The sequence below is a fragment of the Epinephelus fuscoguttatus genome, linkage group LG1 (genome assembly GCF_011397635.1).
Source record: "Epinephelus fuscoguttatus linkage group LG1, E.fuscoguttatus.final_Chr_v1".
In the NCBI taxonomy this organism is placed as follows: domain Eukaryota; kingdom Metazoa; phylum Chordata; class Actinopteri; order Perciformes; family Serranidae; genus Epinephelus; species Epinephelus fuscoguttatus.
Window position 1 is genome coordinate 26022368 of NC_064752.1, and position 16510 is coordinate 26038877.

A 16510-nucleotide genomic window follows, 5' to 3' on the forward strand; every position below is an offset into this window, starting at 1 on the left:
TGGTTTGGAGGAACAGGCAGGGTTTCCACCTGAAAACATCAATAGCAGTTTAGAGAATATTTTTAGTGCTTTAACTTGCCGCAGACAGCTTGTTGTGACAAGGATCCCATTGACAGCTTCATTTCCCCATTTAAGCTCCTGGTCAAAGCCACCAGACTCCATTGACAAAAACAGTAATTTTAGGTCACTGAGGAACAGGAGGAGAACAGGAGGAGTTGCCTCGATCAGTTTGTTTGTATTATTGTGGGACTTATTGTGAGTAAATCCGAACTAACCCTTAAAACACTAAAGTCACACAATACCACAAACAAACTAACTGATCGAGGCAGTGGTAGACCAGCAGCTCCTGTGCTCAGGGATGTTAAATTACTGTTTTTTCAATGGAGTCTGACTTTGAAGAGAATGATATAATAACTCCAGTTCTCCTGTAGAAAATCGCTGTCTGACACTTAGGTAAAGTAGTGTAAATGTTTCAGATATAGCATACACTTAAACTGATGTTGATCCACAGCAGTACATTGCTTAGCTTGTCGGTACTCTAGTCTGCTTCTCCAAATTGGGGGCATGCTGACTGACATCTACTGTAGGGAATACAGTGACTATAAGCAGGCACCTCATACAACCTCACTTTAAAAGAATCACTTTAATGCTATTTCTCTTTCTTATCATATAATTTTCTGTTTTTATCAGTCATGAAGGAAATAATTGCAGCTCCCTTTTCTTCAGTTTTCTTTAACTGCCCCTCTTTATCTCCTCTCTGCAGCACTACGGCCAGTCGGCGCTCTTTAACTATGTAATGGACATCCTTAACATGGTCTTCACTGCTGTCTTCACTGTGGAAATGGTTCTCAAACTCATCGCTTTCAAACCCAGGGTGAGTCACCGCACACAAACGGCCTCACTCACAATCACATCCATTTAACTGTCAAGTTAAAGTGACTAAATAGGCGTTCCACTGTAATGCTGAATTGTTGCTTAAATGTATAAGAATGGAGCAGTGTTCATGAACATGTGCAAACTGATGAGTCAGTGAATGGTTTTCTCATTTTCCCCTCAACATCCCGGCCAACAGCTCTGTGTTGAGAAGAAGGACAGGATGCTAGTAAGAAACCGAGTGTGGGATGCAGTGCTGACTTTCCTTTTGAATATAATAGCACTCAGTGTTTCCGCAAGTTAGTATCAACATCAGTTTAGTGCAGATCTAGTACTCTGCAGCTCAGCCACAATCTGTAAATCAGTGCACTATAATTTTGAGCCCTTCAGCTGAAGTAGCCAGCGGGAGCTCGTGTGTTTTAAATAACCAAAACATACATTTCAGTGTAAGAATAAAGACTTTTTCTTTGTGCTGATCTCACACCCTACTTGCCCACCACTCGCTCCGCCTCACTCAGGGCTATTTTGGGGATGCTTGGAATGTGTTCGACGCCCTGGTTGTGATTGGCAGCATAGTAGACATTGTTCTCAGTGAGATTGATGTAAGTAAAGCTGAGCTACAACGAGCCCCGCTGCTCTCTGACCTCTCTCTGTTCGGGCCACCTCGGCTCACACTGCAGGTTTCCACGGCAGGACTCTGATTTCTGGCTTTTTATCTGACCACTCTTAATACTTAATATCTGCTTTCTTCTCTCTTCTTGTCCTCCCCTGACCCTGCCATTTCATTACACCCCCTCTTCTGATCATCCGTCTGATTCTGTTTCCTCCTCCTTCTCTTCTCGGCCTTTCTCTTTCATTCCCATCTTTACCCCTTACATGTAACCACCATGCATTAACAGCACTATTTCGCTGATGCTTGGAACACATTTGATGCCTTAATTGTTGTTGGTAGCGTCGTCGATATTGCTATCACTGAAGTTAATGTAAGTACTACTTTCTTCTGCCTTCCAAGTTGAACTGAAGCCTTACAGGAAAGCCACATGACAGTTGCCAGAATTATTCTCACGCTCTAGTGCAGTGGTTCCCAACCTCTTTGTCTTGAGGACCCTGAAAATGAAACGACGAATTCCTGACTCTCTTGACAAGAGTTGAGAGCAGATCGCGTCATTATTTGTATTTTATTCCCCTCTGATTTCTTTCATTTGAAAGATTTTAGAGTCCCTAAGTACGCAGTATTTCATAAGCACAGAACAAACAACACAATTAAGTCACAGAAATCTTTTTTCTTATTTCTTGATGACCCCTTAGACTTTGTTTGGGAACCTCTGCTCTAGTATGTTCAGTTATAACCTCAACTTTAAAATATTATCTGCTAAACTAAGAGCTTCCATTTTTATCAAGCATGTTAAAACTTTGTATTTGTATTTGTAGAAAGCCATTCCTAGGTGTTAAAGTGCCATTGGCTGGTTCTGTAAAGCTTCAGTTTGACCTTCATTTATGACCTGTTGTTGTTGCTGCTACATCAACAGTACACTGAGTTAATCAAATAGTCTGTCTTGTTTGCTTCTGCTAAATGTTTTATTGTCAGTGTGTCGCAGTAGTCTTTGTTGCAGGACTCATAACAAAATGTCTGATGAACGTGCTGATTGTTAACCCTCGGACGCGGCCGGGTCAAAGACAGGAGTCTGTCACATTTCTCTGTGCACTGAGGCCTGTGTTTGGTTCAGAGCAGGATGATTTATGATGTGGTTGTCTAATTCTTACTCTTGTTCGTTTTGTTTCCATAGAAACTTGTAGAGGCAAGTATGGCAAAGACCAAAAATGTTGTGTGTGTGTAACCTGTTGTTTATAACAACTTTATCTTCGGGACCCCTTTACAGTGGATTCAAAACAAATGTTTTACTGACTCAGGCAAAAATAGATCTCTGTAATCTTCATAGAACAGTAGATTTAATTTTAATTGAAAGCTTATTTCAGTGTTGCTCAAAGTCAGTGTAAATTCATGTCAAGGCTTGATAAAATAGTGGGTAACTACTTCTCTACATTAGTCAACTATAAAAATACTCTTCTCTTTATGGCTTGGCTCTTTACAAAAACACCTAAAACAAAGACTTAATGCCTGTGACCTACTTTGTTGTGCTTGCTTTGAGTTTGCAAAAATGGTAAAGCAACCCAGTTGCCAGAATAAATGTCGGCATTGAACATGTCTGGAAACCACGGACACATTACATTTGCACCTGATTGTGTAGCAGATACACTGAAACTTCACGTTTCAGCAATGCTGTGGTTAGTGGCGACTTTGGAATGACAACATTCAAGAAAATACAAGACAATCTGATGATGTAATTCAGACATAACATATATTATCTATACTCACAACACTCGCAGCAGTTTATCCAGTCAACAACATTGCTGGTGTAGGGCCAACTCTGCCATGCCCCACCAAGCAAAAAGAGGCGAGCAGCATAGGCACAAAGACAAATTCACACACTACTACACTTCAAAAAAAATCTCTAGAGAAGTAATTGCACTCAGCATGTGATAAAAAATGGCAAAAAAATCCATTAAGGAGACAAAGTTGAGTTTGCTACCAACCTAAACTCATTATTCAGTCTGACATTGAAAAATCTATAATCTTCTTTTGCAAAACAGCGCCCACTGGTGGAGCTGTGTCTCACAGGCTCCTAATGTAAAAACACCACTGGCTGTGGTTAACGTGTGGTTGTGTTTAGACACAGAAACCACTTGTTAATGACTGGGAAAAGATTATGTTTTGGGGAGAACAATCCTGGCCGGAAACCAGCAATGTCTCTGTAAAAAATAACCACCTTCCAGGCCACTATCCTGACCTCAAAAACAGTGATGTCTCAGTAAAAAACAATTACTTTTTGTGCCTAAAAAGCCGCTGGAAAAACACTGACAGGTTGCAACAAAACACCCATATTTGGTGCCAAAAAATCTGCTGGGAACACAACAATGACTCGCTGAATTACAACACTTACAGCACTTTAGAAATGTTGTGATATATATGAAATGTCAAATGTAATGTTTTCATGGTTTGTAGAATCGCACGATGCCAGTATTTTCTTCTGGTGACTGGGCTGAGTAAAAATTTGTAGTCCAGGACACAAACACCAGGAATGCTACGAGACCAAAAGGAATAGTTATAGTGATGATGGTGCTTGTTAGAGGTGCAGTGTACCCGAGACTCAGTGCTCAACTGGCCCCTCCTCCCCCCCTCCTGAGTGCTCTCACGTCTGAGCTGCAGTGCTGTTTTTCTGGAGTTATATCTCATGTTTTCTGTGTTTTCTCAGTTTGTTCTCCTAAGTGTGTGTCTGCATGAGTGTATAAACAAGCACTAACTTTGTTTAAAACATAGAGTGGTGGTGGTGGTAGTGTGTGTAGGTTTTTATTGTTCTGCATGTGTGTTTTACATGTGTACAGTTTGTACTTTAAGGTGTGCTGTGTGTATGAAGTGTGTGGTGAATGCTGGGGACATGATGTTGATATCACAAGGACTGTCACAGTGGTTCTTGTGAGGCACCTTTCATCCACCATTTACATTTATTTGTGGTTTGCGTTGCATGTTGTTGTTGCTGTTTGTGTCACACAGCAAACTGACTAGATCAGACATTAATGTAATCATCTCTAACAGCTGATCTACCATGGGTTTGCATTTTAATTTTTTGCTGCTTGCTTGCCATTCCAGCCATGAGCTGTGTGATTGTTTAGTTTCTCACTCGACTGCTGTGACCTCTCCAAATGCATGCTGGGAAGCGTCAGCTAATTTACCTCACTCCCTAACATCCTTTCCATGTCCCGCCTCTCACAGATGGCGCTCGGCCACCCGCTCCATTCCCCTCCGGTCAGTTTTTTCCATAGAGCCTTGTGCAGTTTGCCCTCTCTCTCTTGCCATACCCCTCGATCTTTACCTCCAGACAGAATGGCCCTGGAGCTCAGAGTTTGTCCGTCCTACACAACAATAAGAACAAATTTAAAATAGAATCTGTGGTGCTTAATCTGCTTGAAAAGCTGAAATACAGTGTGAGAATTTTGAGAAATGTTGTTTTTTGCTTTGCTTAAAGTTGTATAGGCCACTGCAGCTTCACAGATTTTTGATTGAATGCATCAACGTTAGGTAAAACAGATGAGTCATGGAGTGAAATCAATAGAAACACTTGAATTAAAAACTTAAATTAGGCTTCAGATACAGTCCTCAAATTAAAGTCTCAGCATCCTTTCACCATACACTGATCAGGTAAGAATCTGGGAGCTAAGAAATTCTTCGGCGGATCAGAAGACACTGATTTAGTGGTTATTTTTGTACATTTACACTGATGGTGGTTTAATGCAGCTGAGTTTGAGGTTCTTTGATGATCTTGTGTTTGTGTCTCTGTGAGTGATTGTCTCTGTGTTTTGTTCTGTCTTCCTGTAGTGAGCTCTTAAAGCTCAGAATGGAGCTCATGTGTAGCGCAGGTGTGTAGACTCCAGTCAGGTGCATGAACTCCAACTGTAACTCTCTCCTCTTTACACCTCTCTGCCTTTCCTCTCCGTCCTGTTCCAGTATGACTCAATCTGTGTGGTTTTACCTTCTGTCCCAGTACTGGTCTCTTCCTCTGGTTTCCTCCTCCTCCTCTCTCTCTGTCTCTCTCTTTCTTCTCTCCTGTTGTTCATTCACCTCTCTTTCTGCACCGGACTGTGAGAGCGCCCTGCTATGGCAGTTTTTTCTTTTTCTTTTTGGAGGGCACTACTGACATGCATGAGTTGCTGCATTGCTATGAGTTCACCAATGGCTCCTCATCATCCAAACGTCTTGCGTGTGCGTGCAGTGCTTCCCCAGCAACGTGGCAATGCTGAACGCATGCTCCATCAACGCTGTGGCCAGGATTACCTAAAGAACCTCCTCAAGCTAATTCTACTTTTTATTTTATCATTTCTGCTCATTCTGCACCTCATACTGGCGGTATGTAAAGTATCGTGCTGAGGGATTTGAATGAAGCCATATCTGTCTGGAGTATCTCTTTGTTTTCAGTGCTGAGCCTCCTGATATGACTCTTTTCAGTGTTGCGTAAAGCTCATTCTTTTGCAAAAAAATCACATTATCATACAGGTTCAACCTAACCGCCACCACTGTGACTGATTTTATTTTGCACCTGGACTTTTTTCTGTGTACAAATGCTCGCCGAATACTGCTGATATCTTGTAATTTATTGTCAATGACGTGAATTGCAAACTGTGTATGGGTGTGGATTTGTGTGAGTGAGTGTGTAGATCAATTATTTTATTATGCTTTTTGGTCAGCAAGCATTTTCATCTCAAGCCACTGAAAAATACTTGGTTTACATCAAGTCATTGCAACCCAGAGGAGAGTGAGATTGCAGCTGTTTTATATGTACTCCAAACCTTTTAATCTGCGCCATTAATGATGCACACAGTGTATGAGTTTGTCCAGTTAAAGGTCCAGTGTGTAGGGTTAAGGGGGATTTAGTGGCATCTAGTGGTGAGGATTGCAGATTGCAACCAGCTGAAACTTCTTCTGGTTAGAATTCAATCAACGTTTATTCTTCAGTACGGTTTTACCAGGCCAGTCACAGACAAGGCTGCTAGCCTAGCCCCTGTTATCATGTGCCTGCCTTTTTTAACCAGACATGGAATTATTCACAGAGGTCTCCTCCTCTTGAAAACAAGCAGACCAGGTGATTAAAACCGATAAATACACTGAATAAAGCAGTTTCACATGACAAATCAGTGTTTCTCCGATGCTGTTCAGCTCGTCAGTGGCGAACTTCTAGCCTAGCCCTAGCTCTCTCTAACAACCTAAGATCCAGACATTCTGGAGGGGTTTACCAGGAGTCAAATTATCCGCAGAGGTCTCCTCCTCTCCAAAACAAACAGACCCAATTATTTAACTTTACTTTTCCGACACAGCTCATTGCAAAGGGGCCACGACATTGGACGAGGAGAGTAAGAAAATGGGCCTATCTAGAGCTAGTGTTTGGTTTGTCCATTCTACAATGGAAGCATGGCAGTCTCCATAGACGAGGACCCACTCCTATGTAAGGAAGATGCCTGATGAGGTGTCCAATATCAGATCTTAATGGATACCCTGCAGCCAATTAGAATAGAGCGTTCACCTGGACCAGGAGTAGGCAACCTGTGGCTTGTCTTGGATCTCCTTAGTTAATCTAGCTATGAATTCCAGATCGAAAAACGTCTTGGAGGACAATAGAGAATTGTCCAGTGCGTGGACATACTCGTTTGCTTTTACTGCCAGTGCCACTGCAGAGTAGTCACCCTGTGGTAAAACATATTAATAAATGCTCATTTAGACCTATTAGTAACGTTAGCAGCCATCTTTAGACCTACTGTTAACTTCATTATACAGCTTAAATATGTTTTGCGGCTCCAGGCAGATTATTTGAGAGCTTTTTTGGCCAAAAAAGCCTCTTTTGATAGTAAAGGTTGCTGACCCCTGACCTAGACTATGGTATAAGTAGATATAAACAGCTCATTATAAGGTAATGAAAACACAACAGTTCTCATTTTCAGGATATTATACACTAACAGATTATATTACATTTCTGTCAGTGTATCCCTTAAATCCTACACACTGGACCTTTAAGCCATATGTTGATGTGCCTTAATCTGACACCTAAATGGAAAGGAAAATCTAATAATCAGCTGTGAGTCAAGGCTTTGAAATAATAGCAGACGGTGCTTTTATCATGACATGAATTCATAACATTTGTTACATCAGTAAGTTAACTTCCCATTAACGTTGTCTGAAGCTTGGCAAAGACATCATAACCATAAAACCCATTCAGTCCCATCAGTTAATGACCATCACACTGGGGGAGTGATAAAGTTGTGTCTTACATGTTACTAAGTAATTAATTAATTCCATGTTGTTTGTCAGTCTGACATGCAAGTCCCACGTAGGAATGTTAAGCTGTAAACCTGTTGTGTGGCAGTCTTTCTAAGTGTTAAGATAACATGTCATGTCTGTCATTATATTAAGTGTACATAGACAGTGAAACATGAATGTCTGTCTTTGTCCTAGTGAAACAATAAGACAGTTTTGTCCCGTCAGTGAGAAGAGTAGTGACTTTGTTCTGTCTGCGTCTTGACTGACATGTGCTGGTGTTGTGTGATAAAGACTTTTCCAATGTAATGTTTACGTGTTTGGCCCAATGTGTGTGAGACCTGCAGCCTCTGTGCAAGTCATTAATACAGGTCTTTGATTTTAAAGCCAACGGAGACTCCTCAGGTGGATGAGCAGGGGGTAAGATGCTCCGCCCCCCCAACCCCCCTCTCCTCCTTCAGGGCCATGCCATATTTAGATCTGCATTTCTTTGTTTGGTATTTTTTTCTGTTACACCACCTACGATCTATCGCTTATCTCTGTTTCATTTATTCTCTCATGGTATGTTCCCATTCTCTCTATTTTTCCATGTTTTCTCGCATTTGTTTGGTTTGTTAATTTGCATATATCTTTTTTTTTTTTCAAAAACTTTGCTTTTCATTTTCCTTAATGTTTGGAATTATTTCTAAGGAGAGTGTGTCACTCAAACGTGACGCTGCGTGTCCTGTTAGGTGGGAGCGGTTTTTGTGCCGCTCTTCACGTTTGTGCTGTTGACACTGCTACATGGTCTCTGCCACCATTTTTGCGTGGGGTAGTGACCCATGGGTGACCCCCCCCCCCCCCCCCGGGATCAGGTCAACCAGCTCTGACCTGTGAAACCTCCTGGTCGACCCGTTCGGGTTGGCCCCACTGTGACTCCGCATGCAGTGACTCTGGACTGAGGGTGCCATGCTTGTGCAGATGTGTCCTATCAAGTATGGCAAGGTTTTCTCCAGCATGCTTGCCTCCTTGCTTCCTCCCCTTGTAGGTCTGTACAGTGACAGGGCTCCTGACAGTGCTTTGGACGCAGACTAACAGACACATATCAGCTGTGGCTACACTGCTTTAGAGACTCTATTTAAATATGTTTTGACCAGAAAATGTCTAAAATCTGTAGCCTTGTACTTTAAACATCTATCAGAGATTACCACCACACCAAGAAACCAGTCCAAACCTTAAATGGAAAACTAGGTTTGCTCTGAACATCTAGTTTTGCAGTGCTGCTTTCAGCCCATATGTATCTGGCTCCAGGTCTCAGCTCAGACCTCATCATCCTGTAAAGCGCAGCCAGGTGCTCTGTGTCCACTGCATCCTCTGTTGCTCTCCCGTCCTCTAACTCCAGACTGTTTGTCCACAGAACACGGAGGACAGCGCTCGCATCTCCATCACCTTCTTCCGTCTGTTTCGAGTCATGCGGCTGGTCAAGCTCCTCAGCAGAGGGGAGGGCATACGCACCCTGCTTTGGACTTTCATCAAATCCTTCCAGGTGAGGTGTAGTGTCATTATCTGATCAATGACTGACAGAAATATTAAAGTCGCTGATATTAATCTTCTTCTGTGTTTTTTTTTCTCCTCTTTTTTGCCTGAAGGCTTTGCCATATGTTGCTCTTCTGATAGCCATGCTGTTCTTCATCTACGCTGTCATTGGCATGCAGGTTGGTAACTAAATGTGACAGAAAATATTTTTCCTCTGTGTTTCCAGAGATGGTGAGGTTGCAGTTAAATTCATGTGTGCAATATGTTTGTATTAGGTGTTTGGAAAAGTTGCCATGGTGGATGGCACGCACATCAACAGAAACAACAACTTCCAGACCTTCCCTCAGGCTGTGCTCCTTCTCTTCAGGTGTGTAGGATTTCAGCCTACTCTCATCCCCAGGTCGCCTTGTCACACTCCGTGTGTGTTGCTAAGAGACGCTGAGGGGTGTGCCCTGTATTTGACTACTTCAGAATGGGAACCGGTTGCAGGCTTTGGGGTCAGGGGTCATCAGGAAAAAAAATTCACTGTGCTTTTAGTTTTCTGGGTTACTGAATGATAAATTTGTGTCTGGCACACCTGTCTGTTTCACCAGGTGTGCCACTGGAGAGGCGTGGCAGGAGATCATGTTGGCCTGCATGCCAGGGAAACTGTGTGACCCAGAGTCCGACTACAACCCCGGGGAGGAGATGACCTGTGGCAGTGGATTTGCAATAATTTACTTCATCACCTTCTATATGCTCTGCGCCTTCTTGGTACATGCACAAAAATTGAACAGTGTTTGGTTTACTACTGACTGTTTACTTCATAGTGCAGTATTTGTAGTGTTGTATCATACAGTATGCACTTTCTTATACCAGCGTCACTAGAACACTGTAAAATTTAAGATTTTACATTTCATACATTTTTAAGGGCTGTCATTCCTACAGTAGGAAACAATGCATATTTCCCCCTTTTACTGCAGTGCTATCCATCAGTCTAGATAATTCTGCTTTGAGTTTTGGCCGTAGAGATGTTTGCCTTCTTTCCAATATAATGGAAGTACAGTCAATGGCACGTGGCTTGTGGTGCTCAGTGTGCCAAAAAAAAAATGAATTTGAAAAACTCAAAAGCAATTTCTTTTACCAGAAATCATGACCTGATATTAAGTAAGCAGGTCATTATATAATTATATTCAAGAGTATTTTGATTTTAGGGTAAGCCATCCCTTGAATAATTAATTCAAGGGAATAATTAGAGAACTAAACAAAGTTGTGTTATGTAAATGGCTGTAATTCGGTAGTAATCTGTATAATCAAACCTGTTTAGAGAAAGCAGCAACTAAGACAGCATCACAGGTGTTTGTTTCCTATGAAGTACAACAGTCACAACTAATGCCACAACAATGTGTGTCTTGTTTTAATTAAGTTTAACTGATTCAGCATGTAAGACTCATGGAATAGTATTTAACACTAAGAATGTACACTTTTATTTTAAAGTTTAGCTTTATTTAAAGATTGCTGTAATTTAGAATACTGCAGATATTCTGTGTCTAGTGATAATGCTTGATATGATTTTTTAGAAACATGCACATTGCTAAGCAAATGTATGTAAGTCAATTTTCCTGCGCCTCTCCAGATTATCAATTTGTTTGTGGCCGTCATCATGGACAACTTTGACTATCTTACACGTGATTGGTCCATTCTTGGTCCGCACCACCTCGATGAATTCAAGAGAATTTGGTCAGAGTACGACCCCGAGGCTAAGTATGTGCTGTATTATCTACAGAATCAGCAAGTATTCAACATTCATGTTTATTTTTATGTCATTTGTCATTGTCAGTTGAACACTGATAGTAAATGTCACACATTCGTTCTTGTTTTTTGTCATACAGGGGCAGAATTAAACATCTGGATGTTGTGACACTTCTTCGTCGGATCCAGCCCCCTCTTGGCTTCGGCAAACTGTGCCCTCACAGAGTTGCTTGCAAGGTCTCTTCTCCTCCCTTATTTTATCATCTGATTTATAAAATACACACAGAAATAGTGATCATGTAACCAACCTGTTCCACCATGTGCTTCTATGTGCTCTCTTCTTTCAGAGGCTGGTAGCCATGAACATGCCTCTGAACAGTGACGGCACTGTCATGTTTAATGCCACTTTGTTTGCACTGGTGCGCACTGCCCTGAAGATCAAAACAGAAGGTAGGAGCCAAATATAAGTCACATAACACTGTTCTGCTCTAGTGATAGGTGGACTAATTCTTTTCACAGTATCAGTTCCTTTTAGTTACCTTTCAAGTCTTGATTCTTTTTAGTCATGTATCATGTATAAGTTTACGTTAACAGAAATAAAGTATTCATTTTAATGCACTGATTCAACACCCCCCTGGTGTGTAATGAGGCTATGTAAGCTTGAAACGTCACTGACCAAATCTGTCGTTCTTTGAGGGGCAAGTAGCAGCCATCTCACTTACCTCCACAGCCTTGTGCTGCATTCATGTGGTGTCAGAATATACAGAAAAAATGAGTTCTTGAACATATTTCATAGCTTACCGGATCCATTTCCTTTGCACTTCGTTTTCAACGGGTCATTTCAACTTTCAGAGCAATAGAATACCACATCTTCTTCGTATTGTCCATGTTGTTTCCACATTACAACTTAAAGCTCGTGAATGCACCAAAGTCAGAAAACAAAGGCCATCTGAGGAGCATGTGAATGCAGCATTGGTCTTGGCTGGCAATGGTCTCAAATGGAGTCCAACTGAGTCACTTCTTGTTTGGATAAAATCGAGGATTCATGAGCACTGTGACATTCGACAGGCTGACCCCATACTTACAGAACATTAAAAAGAGTTGTTCAAAAATATTAGATTTTTTCTTTTTGACCATCACTTTTCTGCTCCTAAAAAATACATGTAATACTCTGCTGATGCATTCACTGATCATTCTCTGTTACCTGTAATTACGAGTGTGCGTGGATTTAAAGTGGCTGTGAACTGCATTGCTGGTGTCTCAGGGGCATTTGTCTCCCTGTGGTGCAGGTAACTTAGAACAGGCGAACGAAGAGCTGCGAGCTGTCATCAAGAAAATCTGGAAGAGGACCAGCATGAAGCTGCTGGATCAAGTGGTGCCCCCTGCTGGTGGTTAGTGGAACCTGCCTCTGTCTGTCAATGAAATCACACACACCTCCTGGGCCTTCTGTTATAGTTTGACATTCAAACCAAGCTAAAGCAGCTCGCACAGAATCACACACACACACACACACACACCATATGCTGCCCACATGGTGTTTGCATAAAATTACAGGAAGCTTCAAACTGCTCTTTTATAACGATGTCCTTAAGTAAAAACTCGCTCACACATTACTTCTCACACACAAGTGAAGCTGTACTGTGCTGTTTCTGCTCTGCTCATGTTGTCCTGGTTGCCCCCTCAGCAGTGTGTCTCTTATCTATGTGTATGTTTGATCTACACTTCTCTCTCCGGCCCCGGATGCTGATGGAGGCCACTGACTGTCTGCTGGGCTTTAGGCTTGCATGGCCGTATAGACCACTGTGCAAGTGCATGCTCTGTCTTCCTCACTAATCTCTGTCTCTCTTCTTATTTATCTGTCTCCTCTCTCTCTCTGTTCTCAATTTCTCCGACTCACTCAGTTGTCTTAATCTCTGTCCTTTTTCTCACCGCTTGAGCTTCCACAGCTTATTCTTCTCACACTCTTATATCTCTGTATCCAAAACTCTGAGGCACTTCAGAATATTCTGAAGCAGTTCTGTTTTAGGGTGGTGGCATGGAACTAGTGTTGCCTCTCTCTCCGATCTCTGTCCCCAGCGTGCTTGTTCAAAGTGATTCAGACCCCTGCTTCAGAATGATTCTCACACACTCTTAAAATAAATCAAAACAATTCCAATGGGACAAAAAATACATGCAAGAACATGCCCTAAATACAAGACTCACTGACTAACACACACCATATGACAAAAAGGCATACATGAGCACAAACAGGTGAATTTACGCAAACATACTGACATGTATGATGCATACTGTAGATCTGCTTGCTTGCATGTGCTAATGTAGTAAATTTAAAGGCATTTTTGGAGATTTTTGACAAGAATGTGATTCATACATTCTCCTGTCTCCCAATAAAATATATTTTAAAAATTGAATTAATTGAAAAAAAAAACAAAACATAAAATAGGAATGCACCGATTGTTAAATTCTGGGCTGATACTGGTGTTTTTTTGTTGTTGTTTATTTTGGATTTGTTATTTATTCCCCATTTTTGCCAGGGAAACAAAGAGATCTTCATTATTAAAAGTAGCTGAACTGTTTTATAGTAATTCAGCCCATCATTACACTGTGTTTGAATGAGTACAAATTCAATCATACTAATTTATAAAACAACCTTGAATATAACCTTTCACAAAACCCCCCCAAAACATTCATTTATTCATTCATTTTTCGTACCAACTGTTAGGGATCATGGGGGGGCTGGAGCCTATCCCAGCTGACATTGGGCGAGAGGCAGGGTACACCCTGGACAGGTCCCCAGACTATCACAGGGCTGACACATAGAGACAGACAACCGTTCACGCTCACATTCACACCTACAGACAATTTAGAGTCACCAATTAACCTGCATGTCTTTGGATAGTGGCAGAGAACCCGCAGAAAACCCACACTGACATGGGGAGAACATGCAAACGTTGCGCAGAAGAGCTCCCCCACCCCAGGCTTGCCATGAAAAAAACCCCCAGCAATATCTCAAGACCACCGTGAGGGAATTTCTTCAAATTTGGCACAAATGTCCACTTGGACCCAACAATGAACTGATTAGATGTTAGTGGTCAAAGGTCTCATAGATCACTGTGACATCACAAAACACATATTTGGCTATAACTCTAAACACTATAAAAAAAAATTAAGCAGTCATCTAGTAGGATAAAATGATGAAGTGATAACATTTTATATCCAAAAGGTCAAAGGTCAACTTCACTGTGACATCATAGTGTTCTGGAAAAATACTTATTCTGGCCGTTTTTCAGCGTCATAACCCAGGAACAGAGGGGGAGACGTTTGGTCAGATACTGAATTGGTGACACTAATCTTGGGCTTCCATCTTGAAACTGTGCTGATTGTAGAGATTTTCTGTGCTGCCGGGTTGAAGAGTTGTGTGAAAACATCCACATCATAAAATTTGCAGCTTCTCTGCAGCGACATCTGAAGCACTGTCAACTGTCATGGCTACATATTAGTCTGCACAGACAAGGATCTAAATTGTAACTGCAACTTGACTGGTTCACGGAGTCATACAATCTAAAGGCAGTAATTCTACTTCTTATATCATAATTCCCTCTCATATCTATTTGATATTGCTTTGAAAACACATCACTTTTTCCTGTAAACAGCTGTATTTATTCAAGTTGCTTACAAAACAAACTTAGTTTTACAAGATTACATTTGAACACATTGTGATAATGTTATAATTTACCTTCGTACAGTATTAATCTTGACTGAATAGACCTTGAACACATCACACCGTAACTCAATGCAACCTCTTAAATCTAGTTCCAGCCACCAGCACTTCTATTTCTGCTGATTTCAACATGAATTTGTTGTTCACAATGAAGCATTATCAGGGAAACAACAGGGTGTGTCCTCTGATGTGATGATAGTGAGTTGTCCCAAACACGTTTTAAATTGTCGCGGGATGACAGGACACTGTTAGTCTTGAGCCCTGCTTTTTGCCTTCACAAAATTGATGTGACACAACAGAAAAACATCGGCCGCTACCATCAGTCAGTGTCATCTCTCTTGCTGATAGCGCTGATGACAGTCAGTAAGGCCAATATCGGCTGATACTGATGTTTGGCCAGTGAATCGGTGCATCCCTTAAAAGTGTCTTAAAGCTAAATGAATGGAAGTTGTTTAAGATAAGCCTCTCTTTCACTGCAAATTATGCACTGCTAATTGGACAGTAGCAGTATTTTATACTCATACTGTTTATTTGTAGTCTATCTGACTTTGATTCTGTCCTCTTCATCAGTAGACAAAGTTAAGGAGGAAGAGGCAGAGAAGTTAAAATAGATACTCACAACTGTAATGGGTCATACTGTAAAATTAAATCCATCAAATTTAAAATCAAACACACATATAATGTAGAAGATCTCCTGTTTTATTTGTCACCCAAAGCTGTTCAGATTTATAAACACACAAACCCCAACATGGAGGTTTAGTAGCAAATATTTGATTTTCTGTTCTTTCTGAAACACAGCGAAGGATCTCATGTGGTGCAAATTGAGGTACAGTATATACACCATCAAGATGGATGTATATAATTGGGATATAAATCATTTTTGGTTGATTGGGGGTTTAAGAGTGCCTCACTTGTCTGCAGTCCTGAGCTGATGGACCCACGATCTTTTACGAGGGAGGAGAAGAGCCTCTCCCTCTCTCTCCCAGGGTGCTGTGTGTAGTGACCTGCTGACACAGGAAGCATTTGTGTGGTCTGTTCACTCAGATGATGAGGTAACCGTGGGGAAGTTCTATGCCACCTTCCTGATACAGGACTACTTTAGGAAATTCAAGAAACGTAAAGAGGAAGGCCTGGTGGGTGCTCACCCGTCGCAGAACAACACAGCCATCGCCCTACAGGTGAGTATCACATTGTTTGTGTGTGTGTGTTATCTATGAGAGAGAGGAGAGAGGCTGTTTGAAATTGTGTGAAGACATGGATTTATGAGCGAGCATTGCAAATCTGTTGTGTCAAGTCTGTAAAATGTGTCTTTGTACATTTCATTCAAATATCATTGAGTGTGCTAATGTTATGGTTTATGATCCAGCAGGGCGTTCATGATCTTGGTGTACAGTATGAATCTGTTACTGTGTATTTTCTTTAATGTTTTTTAATGTGTAAATGTGTTATTTGTGTCTCTGCGTCTTTAAATATCATAGATGTTGATGTTAAGCGTGTGTCATTGTCTCCAGAAATCATTTCATGTGTTTTCTGTGCATCACGATCCACTCATTCACATGCAAAGCTTGTCGCCATTTCTGTTACCTTATAATGTATGATATATGGCCACAACATACCCCCCATATATCATTGTCAGACAGTAAACATGACCTGTTTTAATTTATGTAAAATGACATTTTTGTGTATATTGTGCTAATTTGGTTAAGCGCACCTACAAAGTGAAGGAAAGGAAGAAAAGTAATTACGCTCTCACTGCAGCACATGTGAGACAAAGCACAGCTGGACGCTGCACGAGACATTCCCGCAGA

General features: G+C 41.3%; 1 protein-coding gene across 9 annotated transcripts in view; it reads left to right on the forward strand.

The window, feature by feature from the left end:
* cacna1da (calcium channel, voltage-dependent, L type, alpha 1D subunit, a) overlaps positions 1-16510 on the forward strand; it is a 90255-nt gene that overhangs the window by 64142 nt on the left and 9603 nt on the right. For 4 of the 9 annotated variants that reach the window (XM_049572725.1, XM_049572731.1, XM_049572739.1 and 1 more), the window contains 12 exons: positions 764-874; positions 1773-1856; positions 8123-8155; positions 9132-9260; positions 9364-9429; positions 9526-9617; positions 9844-10003; positions 10866-10993; positions 11122-11218; positions 11329-11431; positions 12271-12372; positions 15747-15880. In XM_049572725.1, the coding sequence (XP_049428682.1) occupies positions 764-874; positions 1773-1856; positions 8123-8155; positions 9132-9260; positions 9364-9429; positions 9526-9617; positions 9844-10003; positions 10866-10993; positions 11122-11218; positions 11329-11431; positions 12271-12372; positions 15747-15880 (1239 nt within the window). The remainder of the gene's footprint in view (positions 1-763; positions 875-1772; positions 1857-8122; positions 8156-9131; positions 9261-9363; positions 9430-9525; positions 9618-9843; positions 10004-10865; positions 10994-11121; positions 11219-11328; positions 11432-12270; positions 12373-15746; positions 15881-16510) is intronic. The other 5 variants (XM_049572747.1, XM_049572754.1, XM_049572787.1 and 2 more) reach the window with 2 other exon arrangements.